Below are 16,856 nucleotides of genomic sequence, written 5' to 3'. Positions count from 1 at the left end.
AATTGTCAAATGTGAGTTCCATAATTGCCAAACATGAGATTGTAATTAACATAGAAACCACCAAGGACATTTTCCCTTCCCATTGTCAGGATGTTGTGCTGATCTTCGCCATCCTTCTAATTTATTTCTTGAGAGTACGACAACAGCTGGACAGTTTTTCAGTCCTTATTTTTCATTATATAGCCTTACTGAGCAGTGTGCCCTTAAAAGATTCTAGTTAGTTCCTTTGACAGCGATAAATATTGGCTAGCGAACAGGCTTTGAAGCCAGACAGACCTAAGTCCAAGTGCTGGCTCTACTATTTGCTGCCTATCGGAAATGGGTGAAATCGCTTAACCAATCTCAGCCTCTATTTTCTCATCATTAAATAGGGACAATGCGATCTACTATCAGTAAAGTGCAGAGCTCATCATGAGCATCTGATAAGATGGTCAGTATTATGACCTCTTTCTACCTTCTTCTTCTTAATAACCACATCAAATGTTTGGAAATGCTATTTCTTCCTTTCTTTTTATAAAAGGGGAAAACTTTTCTGAGTTCCACATCTGAATTGACAACTGATATCTTTTCAGCATTTAAAGCATGAACTAAAAAGCCTGTCTTCTACTTAGTTTTTTAAGTTTCCAGGACGAGAGAATAATTCATTTTCCAAGACCCAGTGATTATTTATATCTAACACATAAGCAAAATTTTATGTATGGATTTTCTTAATTGATTCTACGTCTTATTCCATAGCCCTTTTGGGGTGCTATATTGTATGCAAGGAAATAAAGTCATAAAAGAAAATCACTTGTTTTTAGTATGAAATTTATTGTCAAATTGGTTTCCATACAACACCCAGTGCTCATCCCAACAAGTGCCCTCCTCTATACCCATCACCCCCCCCCCACCCCCCATCAACCCTCAGTTTATTCTCAGTTTTTAAGAGTCTCTTATGGTTTGCCTCCCTCCCTCTCTAACTTTTTTATTTTTCCTTCCCCTCCCCCATGGTCTTCTGTTAAGTTTCTCAGGATCCACATAAGAGTGAAAACATATGGTATCTGTCTCTCTCTGTATGGCTTATTTCACTTAGCATCACACTCTCCAGTTCCATCCACGTTGCTACAAAAGGCCAGATTTCATTCTTTCTCATTGCCAAATAGTATTCCATTGTGTATATAAACCACAATTTCTTTATCCATTCGTCAGTTGGTGGACATTTAGGCTTTTTCCATAATTTGGCTATTGCTGCTATAAACATTGGGGTACAAGTGCCCCTATGCATCAGTACTCCTGTATCCCTTGGGTCAATTCCTAGCAGTGCTATTGCTGGGTCATAGGGTAGATCTATTTTTGATTTTTTGAGGAACCTCTACACTGTTTTCCAGAGTGGCTGCACCAGTTTGCATTCCCACCAACAGTGCAAGAGGGTTCCCATTTCTCCACATCCTCTCCAGCATCTAGAGTCTCCTGATTTGTTCGTTTTAGCCACTTTGACTGGCGTGAGGTGGTATTTCAGTGTGGTTTTGATTTGTATTTCCCTGATGAGGAGTGATGTTGAGCATTTTTCATGTGCCTGTTGGCCATCTGGATGTCTTCTTTAGAAAAGTGTCTATTCAAGTTTTTTGCCCATTTCTTCACCGGATTATTTGTTTTTTGGGTATGGAGTTTGGTAAGTTCTTTATCGATTTTGGATACTAACCCTTTATCCGATATGTCATTTGCAAATATCTTTTCCCATTCCGTTGGTTGCCTTTTGGTTTTGTTGATTGTTTCCTTTGCAGTGCAGAAGCTTTTTATCTTCGTGAGGTCCCAATAGTTCATTTTTGCTTTTAATTCCCTTGCCTTTGGAGATGTGTCAAGTAAGAAATTGCTGTGGCTGAGGTCAGAGAGGTTTTTTCCTGCTTTCTCCTCTAGGGTTTTGATGGTTTCCTGTCTCACATTCAGGTCCTTTATCCATTTTGAGTTTATTTTTATGAATGGTGTAAGAAAATGGTCTAGTTTCATTCTTCTGCATGTTGCTGTCCAGTTCTCCCAGCACCATTTGTTAAAGAGACTCTTTTTCCACTGGATACTCTTTCCTGCTTTGTCAAAGATTAGTTGGCCATACTTTTGTGGGTCCAATTCTGGAGTCTCTATTCTATTCCATTGGTCTATGTGTCTGTTTTTGTGCCAATACCATGCTGTCTTGATGATTACAGCTTTGTAGAAGAGGCTCAAGTCTGGGATAAGAAAATCACTTTTCATTTTATTTTTTTTATTTTTTATTTTTTTTAGAGAGAGAGTGCGAGCAGGGGTGAGAGGCAGAAGGAGTGAGAGAGAGAGAGAATCCTAAGCAGGCTCCCTGCTCAGCGCAGAGCCCGACTACTCGGGGATTGATCCCATGACCCTGGGATCATGACCTGAGCTAAAATCAAGAGTTAGACACTCAACCGACTGAGCCTCCCAGGTGTCTCAGAAAATCACTTTTTTATACTTTTTTTAAAAGTTTATTATAATTTTGAGAGAGAGAGAGAGAGAGAGAGAGAGCACATGCAGGGGAGAGTCAGAGATAGAGGGAGATACAGAATCTGAAGCAGGCTCCAGGCTCCAAGCTGCCAGTACAGAGTCTGACTCGGGGCCCAAACTCACAGACCATGCAATCATGACCTGAGCCGAAATCGGACACTTAACCAACTGAGTCACCCAGGTGCCCCCCAAAAATTGCTGTTTTAAATCTACATTCTTATTGTGTACCAGGCACCATGTGTGGAAGGTACTGTTATTAACCTCATTTTGCAGATGTGGAAATTTAGATTCAGAGAGGATGGGTCATTTCCCCCAACATCACACAGCTAATGAATGACAGAGCCAAGCTATTAACAAATACACCAAAGGAAAATGGAGAGTGAATACAAAAAGAAGTTAATGAGTATAGACTGGAGCCCTAAGAGGCTACATAGTTGTTAAAGTGGGGCTACCAAATGGACCCTGAGCTTCCTAGTAGTGAAAGCAAAAATGGAAACATGATCCATCCCAAGATTCATCTTTTCCATAAAGAAAATGTATATACCAGGATTTAAGAATAAGCAAAATCTTTCCTGATGCTGAATGTCCGGCAGAAATCTCATGCATAACTTCTGTGATAGAATGCAACAGAGATAGTAGGAGGTTCCCACGGTAAAAAACCAAATATTTAAAACTGAAACCATTCCTTTCTGCAAAAATATGTTTTACTTAACACAGGGTTCCATGTCTTTCGTCGATAATTATCTGATCTGAGCTTTGTCAAAGCATCATACTGAGAAAAGATACGTGTTAAAATGCTAGTTGGGGAAGGGAGCAGAGGATGCTTTTCTCTGCCTTATCATTTTTATTTAGATTGACGTACCTTTGGTTATAATTAGGGATAACTGTACAGCAGTTAAGATTCCATAATCCCATTATTAGTTGTCAGGAGATTTTCACAGGGCAAACCCCCATGCCGTTCCATTCATTTCTGTCTCTTAACTACTTGGGTAGTCTTGAAGTTGAAGAGTGAGCTTTAAGGAGAAGATTTGCTTCTGTCACTGAAATCTTCTGGCACGTAAGGAAGGACACAAATGATACCTAGTGACAGCGTCCGCGCCACTCTCTGGAGGCCCCGCATCTTCTTGCCTGACATTTTTGTTGTTGCTGTTGTTGTGGTCCAAGATGTCACCCTGTGTCTGCCAGTTTCATTCCGCAGCCATTCCAAATGCAGTGGTGAAGAGATTTGAAACCATTTCTAGGGATGCCCATGAAGTAGACCAAAGGGGAAATTGTTTGTAAAATTATTTCCAATACATCCACTCGGTAAGACACTCAGAAGTCGATGGTATAGGGTGGAGGTCAGCTTAGAAAGTGTTTGCTCTGGCACTGATAAAAAAGGGGGGGGGCGGGGGGAAGAGGGGTCCCTGGGTGGCTCAATCGGTTAAGCATCTGACTCTTGATTTTGGCTCAGGTCATGATCTCATGGTTCCTGAGTTCAAGCCCCGCATCGGGCTCCATGCTGAGAATGTGGAGGCTGCGTGGGATTCTCTATCTCTCTCTCCCTCTCTGTCTGCCCCTCCCCTGTTCTCTCTCTCTCTCAAAATAAATAAATAAACTTAAAAAAAAAAAATGGGCACCTGGGTGGCTCAGTCAGTTAAGGGTCCGACTTCAGCTCAGGTCATGATCTCACAGTTCATGGGTTCGAGCCCCACATCAGGCTCTGCGCGGACAGCTGAGAGCCAGGAGCCTGTTTCAGATTCTGTGTGTGTGTGTGTGTGTGTGTGTGTGTGTGTGTGTCTGCCCCTCCCTCACTTGTGCATGCTCTCTCTCTCTCTTTCTCAAAAATAAATAAACATTAAAAAAGAACCCACAGAAAAACTCGCCTTTAGGAGCTGTGGGCAGTTGGCTGGCTGGTTTGTGTCATGGAGCATATATCATACATTTGAGACTCATGGTTGATTTATCACAAGTTCTGCTTTAGAAGAGGAAGTTCAAAAGTTGAGATTTTCCAGTGTGTCGAATGTGACCTATGTGTCATCTGGACTTAGACCTTCCAAGGAGAGGACAACCAAGAGCCAAGATCAATAATACTTCTGAGTCCTATTCTTCCAGGGTCTGATCAAACACCCCCTTGACAAAGAATCTGTGGTCTCGGGTCCGATGTCAGGAACAATTTGTTTGGCGGTGAAGAGTAAAAGCTCTGAAATCCAGAGAAGACATATTCCAGTTGAATATCGTAATATCCATTCCCATTTGTTGTCAGGTCACCTTGGGTAAGTCGCTTCAGTCACCTAAACATTAACTTTTTCCCCTATGATTTTGGACACCCCCTCCCCGGACTACTGACGTGATTAACGGAAATAATGCATAAGTGGCGGGCCCAAGATCAATAGTCACTCCCCACGTGTTACTTTTATAGAACTTTTAATTTTCTTATTGACTCAACCTCTTTGAGATTTGTTATAAGAAAGATAAAGTCCCAGAGGGCCTGGGTGGCTCAGTTGGGTAAGCGTCTGACGCTTACTTGTGGCTCAGGTCATGATCTCACAACCCGTGAGTTCGAGCTCTGAGCCAGGCTCCATCCTGACAGCGCGGAGCCTGCTTGGGATTCTCTGTCTGCCTCTTTCTCTGCCCCTCTCCCCCCTGCCCCTCCTCCATGCTCTCTCTCTCTCTCTCTGTCTCTTTCAAAATAAATAAATAAGTAAATAAATACACATTAAAAAAAGAAGAAAGATAAGATAAGGTCCCTCTCATCACTCAGAAAGTCAGCCACCTCATTCTGTCTGGCTTATTCTGTGGCCTCCTCTTTTCAAGAGCAATTCACCTCAGTGTCTGCTTTCAATGGCGGGAAAACTACCTGGAAGAAAGAAATCAAGAAAAGGCACAAACACATCAGACAATACTTTAAAATATCACCCACCTGCTTACACGGGGCTGAGTCTGGCACATGAAAAGCATTCAATACATTTAAGCAATTACTTTCTTGGTTCTAAAAACTGAAATTGGTCCGCCAAAGTTTAAGGGTTTCTGCACACAGAGATTTCTCTTAGGAAAAATTAGGTGAAGCACTAATGATGAAATTCAGCAATGTAGGTGAGCCAATTTGGATTTTCAAGTTGTGAAATCAATTTGAAAAAATATTAACTGCAGGTTTCTCCCAGGATGACATGGTTGGGAATCACACGTTTCCATAACCACTTTTCCTTTCTTATCACAGCCTTTTTTTTAATAATAGACTTTATATATTTTCAGCTTTTATAGTTCACTTTTTTTTTCATTTTTAACCAAACGGTTTTAAGAAGCCCTGAACTCAGAGTCAGATATTCTAATTCCATCACTAATCATTATAGGAGCAAATTATTTAAACTCCCACGGCCTCAATATTTTTATCTTTGGGGCTACTAATATTTATCCAATATATTTCAGAAAAGTGTAGATAGATAGATATAGATAGATAGATACAATGTATATAAGATACATTATGTAGAATTTGAAAAGATGTAAATTGTTTCAAAATGGCAAAATAATTTATTGTTTGAACTTAAAAGTACCAAGTAGATGGCAAAGTCTCCTCCTGTCCATTTGTTTCCTTGGACTAATTGTTCTAATCTCTTCTCTTTTTTTCTTTACATGCTCTAAGTTGTCTCTTTCATAGAAGTACAGATAGGATTCCAGGTGATCCTATTGTTCTCTTTTGTATTATCTTAGTCTTAAATACTTTAAAATTCTTCTTTCATGGGGTCTTTAGGACTTCATTCGCTCAGCAAGTATTTATCAAGTACCTCCTTTGTGTCAGACATTGGCTTATCTGCTTGGGAAACTATTATGATCTAAAACACAGTCCAGGGGCACCTGAGTGGCTCAGGTGGTTAAGCATTCGACTTTGGCTCAGGTCATCATCTCACAATCTGTGAGTTCAAGCCCCACGTCGGGCTCTGCGCTGACAGCTCGGAGCCTGGAACCTGCTTCGGATTCTGTGTCTCCCTCTCTCTCTGCCCCTCCCCTGCTCATGCTTTCTGTCTCTCTCTCAAAAAGAAATGAACATTTTAAAAAGCTAATAAATAAATAAATAAATAAATAAACTTTAAAAAAAAAAAAAAAAGGAAAGGAAAACAGGGTTTTTCCTAAGTGCAGTGGAGATCACCCAAAGACTCTCAGCTGGGAGCAAACAGGGAGGGACTGCTTCGATCTAGTTAAGGTTTTCCTAAGCTGACTTTGTTTGCCATATGGAAAATGATCGGCAGGACCCAGAGAAGGGCAAGGCGGCCCAGTGACAGGGCACTACGGTCCCCTGGAGACGAGGCGCACGGGCTGGAACTGGGGCGTTGGGGAAGGGCATGGAAATAGATCCTGGCGAGGAATCGTAGGACGAGGTGCCCGGAATCAGCCGACTTTCCGGCCCGAGCAACTGAGCGGTTTGAACTTCCATTTCCTGTGAAAAGAAACCCAGGAGGAGGACCGGGTGGTGGCCGGGGGAACTCGAGCTCCCTGCTTTTGCGAAAGTTGCCTCCGACGTAACTTGTGAGATGTGCCCGGAGACGCGTCGAGGAGCCAGTTGGATGTGTGCATCTGGAACACAGATACTCCATGTTACAAACCGGATGGTGCTGTCTACACGGGGCTCATGTAGAGTAGGGGGGGCCTCACCCTTCGCACACCGAGTGTGGACATTTCCCAGTAAACTTCTTAGGATTTCCCCTTTACTATCCAGAAAGGAAATTCATAGGTCAGATGACCAGCCTAGACACATAATTTTGACAAGGATTCGTCTGATGCAGTGACCATACGATGAGAAACAAAAGGAAAACGTTCGGGCCCTAAAGTTGACCGGATCAGGTCTTTCTCGAGTGGGAATAGGTTCACTCGGTATCCTGTTAAACGCAGATTCTGAGTTCAGCAGGGCTGGGGACCTGTGTTCTGCATTTCTTTTTTTTTTATTATTAGTGTTTATTTATTTATTTGTGAGAGTGGGGGAGGGGCAGAGAGAGAGGGAGACACAGACTCTAAGCAGGCTCCAGGCTCCGAGCTGTCAGCACAGAGCCCAGCGCGGGGCTCGAACCCACGAACTGCGAGATCATGGCTTGAGCCAAGTCGCTCAGCCGACTGAACCCCCTGGGCCCCCCAGTGTTCTGCGTTTCTAACAAACTCCCAGGTAAGTCAGGGCTGCTGTTCTGTGGGCCATCCTCAGGGACGAGGTCCTCGAAGGGTGATGAGATAGTCCAGTGCGTGCTCCTAAGTGCAGACTCCCTGTGAACATGGCAGTAACGAGTGCAAGGTCAGTTCGGGGCTGTGGAATGGGCGTCTCAAATACCCCAGTGGCAACGCCAGAGGTGACTTAATTTTTTTAAACGGCAAATAACTCCCGTGCAAATTCCAAAGAAAACAAACCAGTTTCTCTCTGTTTGCAAGCCAGCTTTATTTCTGGACGACGCAGTGTCTATGAAACTGTGCACAAAAGACTTTGTGCTTATATGTGAAATGGAATTCGGTTCCAGGCTCAAAGAATTACAAAACGTTTGCCATTATGTCAGTGGTTCTGAACCGCTGTGTTAATAACGTTGCTCTCTGCCTCGGGGACATTTGGCAACGTCCGGGGATATTTTGGGCTGTCACAGCTCAAAGGTGAGGGGACTGCTCCTGGAATCTGGTGGGTAACGGTCAGAGATAATGCTAAAAACCCTACAAAGCAAGGGACAGTCCTCCACAACAAAGAATTATCCAGCCCAGAGGCACCTGGATGGCTCAGTTGGTTGAGCGTTCGACTTCAGCTCGGGTCATGATCTCGTGGTTCTTGAGTTCGAGCCCAGCATCAGCATCAGGTTCTGCACTGACAGCTCAGAGCCTGGAACCTGCTTCAGATTCTGTGTCCCCCTCTTTCTCTGCTCCTCCCCCGCTTGTGCTCTCTCTCTCTTTCTCTCTGTCTCTCTCTCTCTCTCAAATAAATATTTCAAGTAAATAAATAAATATTGAAAAGAAAGGATTTTCTAGCCCAAAATATCAACAGTGCCAAGGTTGAGAAACCTCACTCTACAGGGCGATTTTCAAAAATGGTGGAGGATGAGGGAGTCCATCACCTTGGCAGAAGCTGTCCCACACATCGCAAGGTGTCCAGCATTCCCAGCCCCTAACCATGATACGCTGGTGCTGTGCCCAGCGTTGTTGCAACCACGAGAGTCACCCCAGGGACAACAGTGCCGCTCGGAGAAGAACGGGACAAACTAGAGAAAGAGAGAGGCAGGCCTGAGCGAGGGCGTGGAAAGCAAGGCCAACCAAAATGATTTGCCAGAGGGATTAAAAATCGTAGCATGGCCAAATTAAAGTAGATATAATTCTACCCATCTGTTGGTGGCTGTGTAATTAATACAAAAATAATTACATCTCTTCGCCTGGCTCTCCCTCACAAACTCTCCTTAATGAACACTGCCAATGACTTTTTAGATATGTAATTAAAAATTTTATTTATTTCTGTTTTATTTTTATAGTAGTAGCTTCACGTATTGGGGGGGGGGGGGGGAAACCCACGCAGCCGCAAAGCATGCCCTCGACAACCAGCGGAAACGCAAGCGAAATTATTCTACACACCTCATTCTGAACAGTGAGAAGTAAAACCAGTAGCTTTCATTCCCTGCATTTTCTAGTGTTGATTTTCTGGCCGGGTCTCGTCTTCAGACCTACAGAAAACTAAAGTGCTTCTCCTTCTTCTAAGATAAGAAATCGTAAGAAAAGATACATCGTCCCAAAGTGGCCCAAGATTCAGTTCTCTTCTTTACCATTCTCTTTTAGGACAGGAACACTGACCTTCCAGAAGAATCCATCACTTCAGTCCATCGTGGTGGAATGGAAGGAGATCTGTCGGGTAGAAATAACATCAGTGTCCTGTTTAAATAGAAGACGCTCGTATCTAGAATTCAACTCAGTAACTAACTGTACAGATAAACTCTTGGAGAAATGCCTCTGAATTATTAATAATGTTAGTGTTGAACACTTTATGACATTACCACATCACCCCAGACCGTATGGTTTAAGAGCCCAGACAATCCTGAACCTGAGTATCTTTTCTCCCACCTACCAGCCAGGTGACCGCAGGCTGAACGGTTTCACCTCTCTAAATTTCCATCTCACAGGCTGTTAAGTGTAGACACGTATTCCCTCCCGCATTGCAGCATCATGACGCTGACGTGTGGGGAGGCATGGGCTTAGCGTGAGTAGCATAGAAGGAACGCAGGGAATGTCAAGTTATCACTACAACAGGCCCCTTTGATGCTGAGGGCCCCAAAGAGCCAAGGAACCTGAGCAAAGAACCACAGAAAGTCAATAATGAGGTCAGGACTGAGATCCTAGGAGCTGAGCGACTTCTTTGCTTTTACACAAGCTATGTCATGAAGCTATTTTCCAGGAAGTTAACACTCAAGCCTATCTGTGAGAGTTTTGTGGGGAAGAAAAGAGTCATCAAACAAATCTAGGCAGCACTGGGTTAACTAAAGACACATTGTGTTTCGTTGGGTTGGTTTTTGGTGGCAGGACTTCTCAGAACCTTTAAGGTGCTAATGTGTATTATGAATTTCCAAGAAGGGGGTCTATAATATAATATAAGTACTTTTTCCTTCTCCTTGCTCCCCTTCCCAGAGCAAACTCTGCCCTAAGAGAAACCCAGCCAGAGAAGTCAGGGTGTTGATCAAATCTCAAGCAGGTTCAAGGAAGTGCCAAGTGAAACAAGGCTCTCTAAAACCAGTGTCACGTTCATGTCATGTCAGGGAGGAGAGACGGGGGCCTCGAATAGAGTGCGTGTGAACCCTCCACCCGAGGCCTCATCCTGCCTCACAGTGGAAGGCACTTTCACCCCTTAAGATCGGCTGTCTCTTCCTCTTTCTTTGATCCATCATCACTCTCCTCCTCAAGTCTCCGGATCTGCCAGGGGGTTCCAACCACGTCAGAAGGAAGACTACTTGGTCTCTGAAATGCAAACAAAGTGTCAAAGGGAAAGGACTCCCTCCACGGACCGTGACCATTTGTAATCTAGATGGGGGCACGCGGGGGGGCGGGGCGGTGAACTGACCATAGAAGCTTCCAAATGAAAGACCCAAATTTAAAGCCATCCTCTGCTTTTTATTGACTTGGCTTGACTTTGGACAAGTCACGAGCCTCCTTGAGACTTTTCTCTCTGGTTTTAAAAATGGGATGATTTCAAGTGTTAGTGGTAATATGGGTAAAGTATCCGGCATTTGGTAGGTATATAGTAACTATATATACCATAAGTATATATACCAAAGGAATCGCTTATAACGCCCGTTGTGGTTATTTTGTGGATAATTTCTCTACACACATCAAATGCCAACAATTTTCAACTTGTCTTTATTCTTCTAGAAACTTGGAGGTTTTTCTTTTCCAAAAAAATACTTGTATCTGAGTCCAAGGTGTTTCTCCTCACTGAAATGGGTAAAACCACTAAATCCTAAGATGTAGACAAGGAGTGCCATCCACATTGGGCTAATGGAAATTATGTGCATTCTTACAGTACTCCAAATAGCACATATCTGGAAAAAAAAAAAAAATTCTCCCAGTTAATCTCCTGTAGCAAAGCACCCTTTTAAGTCACACTTCCCCAGCCACAACAATGTTCCTATCTCTTGACTTGGGAATTTCACCTTTGGCAATTTAAACCTATGAATATATCCCAGCAGACTGCAAGGCTTTAAACACAAAGATGTTCATCACAGCGTTACCTACTATTGAATACCAACTGGAAGCAAATGCAACGTCCAACCTCATGAGAATGTGTTAGTAAATTCCGATAATATAGGTGACAGAACTCGTGTAGCTATTTACAACGAGGCCTCCAAGTTGTGGAGGCTGATGGAAACCAGAGAAGAACATTACATAGCGGGTACTTACGACTGTGAACACTTAACAAAAATGCATGGAGAAAGAAAACTAGAAGGAAGTACAGCCAAATGTGAACAGGAGCCTTGTCTGGATGGTGGGGCCATAGGTGAATTTTTTTTTTTTCTTTTTCAGAATGCTTTATAGCGGGAAAGTCATACACTATAGGTTTCAATTTTGGAAAGACACGCTAAGCATAAAATTCACCATCCTGACCATTTTCAGGCACACAGTTCAGTGGCATTACGCACATTCACATTGTTGTGCACTCCTGTTCACCTCCAGAACTGGTTTCATCTTGCAAGGTTGAAACTCTACACATTAGACAATGATTGCCCAGCCCCCAGCCCCTGGCCACGACCAGTCCTGTTTTGTGTTTCTTTAAGTTGGACTATTTATTCTAGGTACCTCCTGGAAGAAAAGTCATACAGTGTCTTACGACTGCCTTATTTTCTCTTAACACAATGTCCTCAAGGTTCATCCATGTTGTCAGAACGCGTCAGAATTTCCTTCCCTTTTAAGACCGAATAATGTCCCATTGTACATATATGGACCACATTTTGTCTATCATTCGTCCGTCAGTGGATATTTGGGTCGCTTCCTCCTTCTGGCTGTTGTGAATAATGCTGTTATGAACATGAATGTATAAATATCTCTTCCATACGTTATACGTTAGAGGTGTTTCCCCCTAAACTGCCACCACTGAGCTATTCCTCAGAAAATAACGTATCTTTTTCTGTTGTTCTGACTCCCATTACAGGACAAATGCCTTAGTTTCAACTTTCCAGCCTGGATCGCCTCACACTGAATCTGTCTACCACCTGCTTCTGACATTGAACTCCTCCTGACACCCTGCTCTGAGAAGACCGCCAAAAAAAAATATATATATATATATCTATATATCTATATATATATCACCCCAGCCATCCCTCTTCATTCTTACTAACAATTTGGTAATGAAGTATTGATTTCCACTTCTCTGCTTATGGACGATATTAGATTTTCATTGATAAACTGCAATGAGGCAGTCTCCTCTCCACGGTCCCCTTTCCACTGTCACGAGAAAACCAAGTGCCACTGAAGAAAAATAATGACTGAGAACACTGATGTGCTTATTTCGTCGGTCTGAAACACTTGGCAGGAAAGGGCGGGGAGCGGGGGAGGGGGGGTAGCAGTCTTCATAGTTCAACGTCCAAGCGAGCTGCACGAGATGCAGACCCTTGGACGCTTACTTTTCACCGTAATGTCCATTTCCTATTTATAACCCCTCTGGGAACGTTTGTCTAAAGGAAATGTTTCTGTTCAGAGCAACAATTACGGTTGCACCTGGATTGCCCAGTCCTGCCCCTGCACCGGGGAGCCATGAATCACCGCCAAGTGGAAGAATTATTAAGTTAGACCAGACTTGGAGCCAAGAAAACCTCCGAACAATGTTCATCTTCTGTGAAAGTTGTTCCAACAGTTGGGCTTAACCGTGTTGCTGCCAAAGACTCTTTCCCAAGCAGAGGCGGGCATCCTTTTCTCATCGTGTCCTCGTCGGTTACAAAAACACGGTTTTAAGTGCGCGCGCGAGACCTGCAAGCTGGCAGCGCTGGGGAAGTTGGTGAAATGCAGGATCTGGACGAAAGCAAGAAGGTGAGATGGCTGCAGGGTGGCAAGTGCAGCAGCTCGTCCTTCCTGGTGATCTCTTTCCGCAGAACCTGTTGTTTATGGACTTGGAAACACCGCTGAGCCCGAACGGCAACAGAAAGCATGAAATAAGGTGTCCATTTTAAATGTGTTCCTGCAACTTTTTTCATTAAAACTTTGAGGGCCCAGTTTTAATTTGCGGAATATTCCCGTTAATAATGAGATCTAATTAAGACATCCATTAAAAGCCCGTTAAAGTTAATTTAACGTAAAAATTCCAATAGAGCTGTATTAGATTTTCTCCATTAAATTAACGTTATGGATTTTTAACGGATGTCTTAATTATACATTATTATTAACGGGAATACTGTATTACACAGATTAAAATCAGGTCCTAAGTCAACTTGGAAAAGCTAAGAGCATGTTTTAATATTAAAAGTCTTGCATACCTAGTGCACAGTTTGGAAATTCAGGGGTAGATCTGTTTACTCTAGTTGAGCATTTTCTATACAACTGAAAGCAATCTATAAATAGAAAAATCTATCACTGCATTTAAACAATGAATCTCCTTATTCTCAAAGGACAAATGAAGTCTGGATTGTGTTATAAACTGCTACTCAGCTATAGGCGAAATATTTAAGCTATTCTAGGTACAACACTAGGAACTAGATGATTCTGAAACAAACAAACAAAAACCAATTTCCTTCTTGTTGTTGTTGCTTTAATTACCAAGGTTATCGCACACAAAAAAAGCTCAACACCAACAAAACGAAACGAAATATCTTCTTCACCATTTCTCCTGGAAGCCGCCTGTTGAAATTGCTTTGGAAATTTTGACATGATCCCTAAATTCAACATTGGGATTTAAAAAAAAAAAAAAAAAACTTCTTATTTACCTCCTAGGGAAAGTGTTGCCCTTATGCCACATATAATAGCAAATTGCTTTTTTTATGGCATGCATAACCTAGATGGGAAAAAATATGGCGCTTCGGGGAAGGAGGGAAAAAGTAAATGAAGTTCCAGGAATGTCATTCTGAAGTAATGAGGCATGGACAGAAAATATACCCCTCACATCATCGGATTGAGATGGCAGTCGAAATAGCTTCATTGGAGTGTCAGTACTCATCCATCAATCAATCACCCACAAGAAAAAATAGCAAACGGGGCGGCTTTTATGGGATTTACTCATGGGCATAGGGAATAGCGGCTCAAATGTAGTTCTGACATGAAAAGCAAGGTGCTGATATTATTTTTTATGATGGGAGGATCATAAAGTGAATTGAGAACAGCGAGGTCTGTCTTTGCTCGACCTATTCAACCAGAAATGAATGGAGCTCAACTGGAAAGGAACAGTCTTCGCATGGGTTAAGATCGAAGGGTGGGCTCTACTGAGCACTGTCCTTCGACAACAAAATTCTATTAAAGGAAAATCAGTGCATTAGCATTGGGGCTCCTGAAGCTGTTAAAAATCGCCTGCTCCAACCCAGGGTTATTGGATCAAGTTACGTAATCCAGATCCCGCTGCTACCCCTTCAGAAGCAGATTCCTGAGCTCTTGTTCCAACGGGTGGGGGGGGGGACAGTACAATTCTCAACTCCGTGGAAATTGTTTCCCTTCTAAGAAAGAAAAAATAAATCATCTGCTTCGACATCTAATTTATATGGTTTCGTTAGCGCAATTTCTCGGTGGGGGGGGCAGTGGTGGGGAGGCGAGAGACAAAAATATTGATAAATTTGGTAAGATTCATGAATTGTCACTTGGTAACTGTAAATATCACTGCTGAGGGACAGCTGCCAACGTTCTCCTTAGGAAACAAGATCTGGGCTCCCGATGTGAGATAAACACAGCTCTCAGAATATTTCTAGAGACCAGGCCTGTCTTTCATTTGGCAAGCCCTGTGAGGCTTCTAGAAACTTCTTTCTGGAGGGAAACATTAACATGAGCTCAGAAGGATGTTTGTATCTGTTTTCAGACCACTCTCTTCCTCTCTCTGAATAAACGCAGTGCTGATATAATGGAACTTTAGAAATGGAAAGGCACATGACGTGCAAATATCATGCGAATTACACTCGAGTATCTCCATTCCGACACCAACCCTGGGGATCAGTGAGGGTGAGAACCTGCCTTTCCTTCCCCATCCCTCCTTCTAGCTAAGACCACCAACCAGCTGCAAACTGAAATGTCCATTGGAAAAGAGTGTGTATAAATCCTTGAGTTTTATGTATTTGGCCCCATTTTGTCGTTCAGCAAATTCACCAAATCTACACCATGTTACAAAGCACCGGGGGCACAAGGCAGATTGGGAAGCACAGTTTTTTCGGCAAATTCATTCCACAAATTTTAGGGAGCACCTGCCGTGTGCACGACACTATTCAACGTGCTACGGAATACGGCAGTTAACAACGCACACAACGTCCTAGTCCTCCTGTGCTTATCACGGCTTCTGACGGGGGGGGGGAGCTGATACCAGACGCCTCGAAGAGGAGCTCAGAGAGGGTCCAACCCCTGTGTCATTTGTGTTTTATTCCTGGTTTTCAAAACAACAATATTTCAGAAGGGGGAATTCTCCTTCTGAAAAGCATACAGAAAGGAAATAGCTTAAAAATAGGTCAAGGCCTAAATGTAGAATATAATCACAGAGTATATTGGATAGCCCAGACAGTCCCCACAGGATTTCTCTAAGGTCACAAGTAGATTTCTGAAAACTCACCACCCGCCCCCGCCCCCCCCCACCCCCCCACCCCCGCCGCCCTGCCCCACCACAATGTGCCTGCTTGGTTGAGTTTTGCATCATTAATATCCCAGGCACAAGCCGCTGAACTTAGTTGAAATGCAGAAAACAAACTAATGAAATGACATATTTGGGAAGCATTTATGTAACTCTGGGTAAGCAGTGAGGAGATGTACATATACATGAATTTACTGTTATTTTTCCAGGGTCTACAGACAGTGACACAGTAAAAGTCTATGATTTTCTGAAACTTTTCACACTAAATCCAAAGATTACAAGGCCTTCAAAGGGGCATGCATTCTGTTGTTTTCTCCATCTGTCACCTCACCGGTTATCTGACTGCGTTCCAATCTTTTTCACTGGGTTTCATTTTTTAACCTTGTTAAATGTTTTTGTCTAAAAAAAAAATGAAAAGTGTCATTTTCACATTATCCTCTACTCTCGACAGGCATAAAAGTATGTGGATGAATGCTATAGTGATAATAATCGTGATGAAATCACTAAATTCTACTCCCGAAACCAATACCACACTATATGTTAACTTGAATTTCAATTAAAAAAATAAATAAATAGGGGCGCCCGGGTGGCTCAGTCGGTTAAGCGTCCGACTTCGGCTCAGGTCATGATGTCACGGTTCATAAGTTCGAGCCTCGTGTCGGGCTCTGTGCCGACAGCTGGGAGCCTGGAGCCTGCTTCGGATTCTGTGTCTCCCTCTCTCTCTGCCCCTTCCCTGTTCGGGCTCTGTCTTTCTCTCTCTCAAAAAAAAATAAACATTAAAAAAAATTTTTTAAATAAATATAAAATAAATAAATAAATAAATAAGAAATCTCGAAGGCTTTAAACACACACATACACATATGCCATTCTAAAGAGTAATAAAATGATATCTATTTGGAACAAGCATTAGGCCAGGAAGAAAAAAAAAAAATCACAACTGAACTTTCGGTTTATTTTTTTCCCCGGTGAGATGTTAAAATGCTAATTTCATTTTCTCCCTTCCTATATGTGGCACTTTCTCAAAATATCCATGAAATGCTTTTAGACAAAGATTGAGCAGGAGAACGAGATACAAATTTCCATCCCCCCAGACAGAGATACATGTTTCCATTGTAGGGAAGGATTAAACATTTTGAAACTTGTGAATCAT

General features: G+C 42.7%; 1 protein-coding gene across 2 annotated transcripts in view; it reads left to right on the top strand.

Annotated features, from left to right (window-relative positions):
* Positions 1-16,133, top strand: part of TSHZ2 (teashirt zinc finger homeobox 2) — a 454,178-nt gene extending 438,045 nt beyond the window's left edge. For both annotated transcript variants that reach the window (XM_019458124.2, XM_019458120.2), the window contains exon 3: positions 12,110-16,133. In XM_019458124.2, the coding sequence (XP_019313669.1) occupies positions 12,110-12,111 (2 nt within the window). In that variant the 3' untranslated portion in view covers positions 12,112-16,133. The remainder of the gene's footprint in view (positions 1-12,109) is intronic.
* The last annotated feature ends 723 nt before the right edge of the window (positions 16,134-16,856 follow it).

This window comes from Panthera pardus, unplaced genomic scaffold, assembly GCF_024362965.1.
Source record: "Panthera pardus isolate Hobbes unplaced genomic scaffold, ASM2436296v1 HiC_scaffold_25, whole genome shotgun sequence".
Classification (NCBI taxonomy): domain Eukaryota; kingdom Metazoa; phylum Chordata; class Mammalia; order Carnivora; family Felidae; genus Panthera; species Panthera pardus.
The sequence above is the reverse complement of the archived record's forward strand: the minus strand, read 5'-3'. Positions and strand labels throughout refer to the sequence as shown.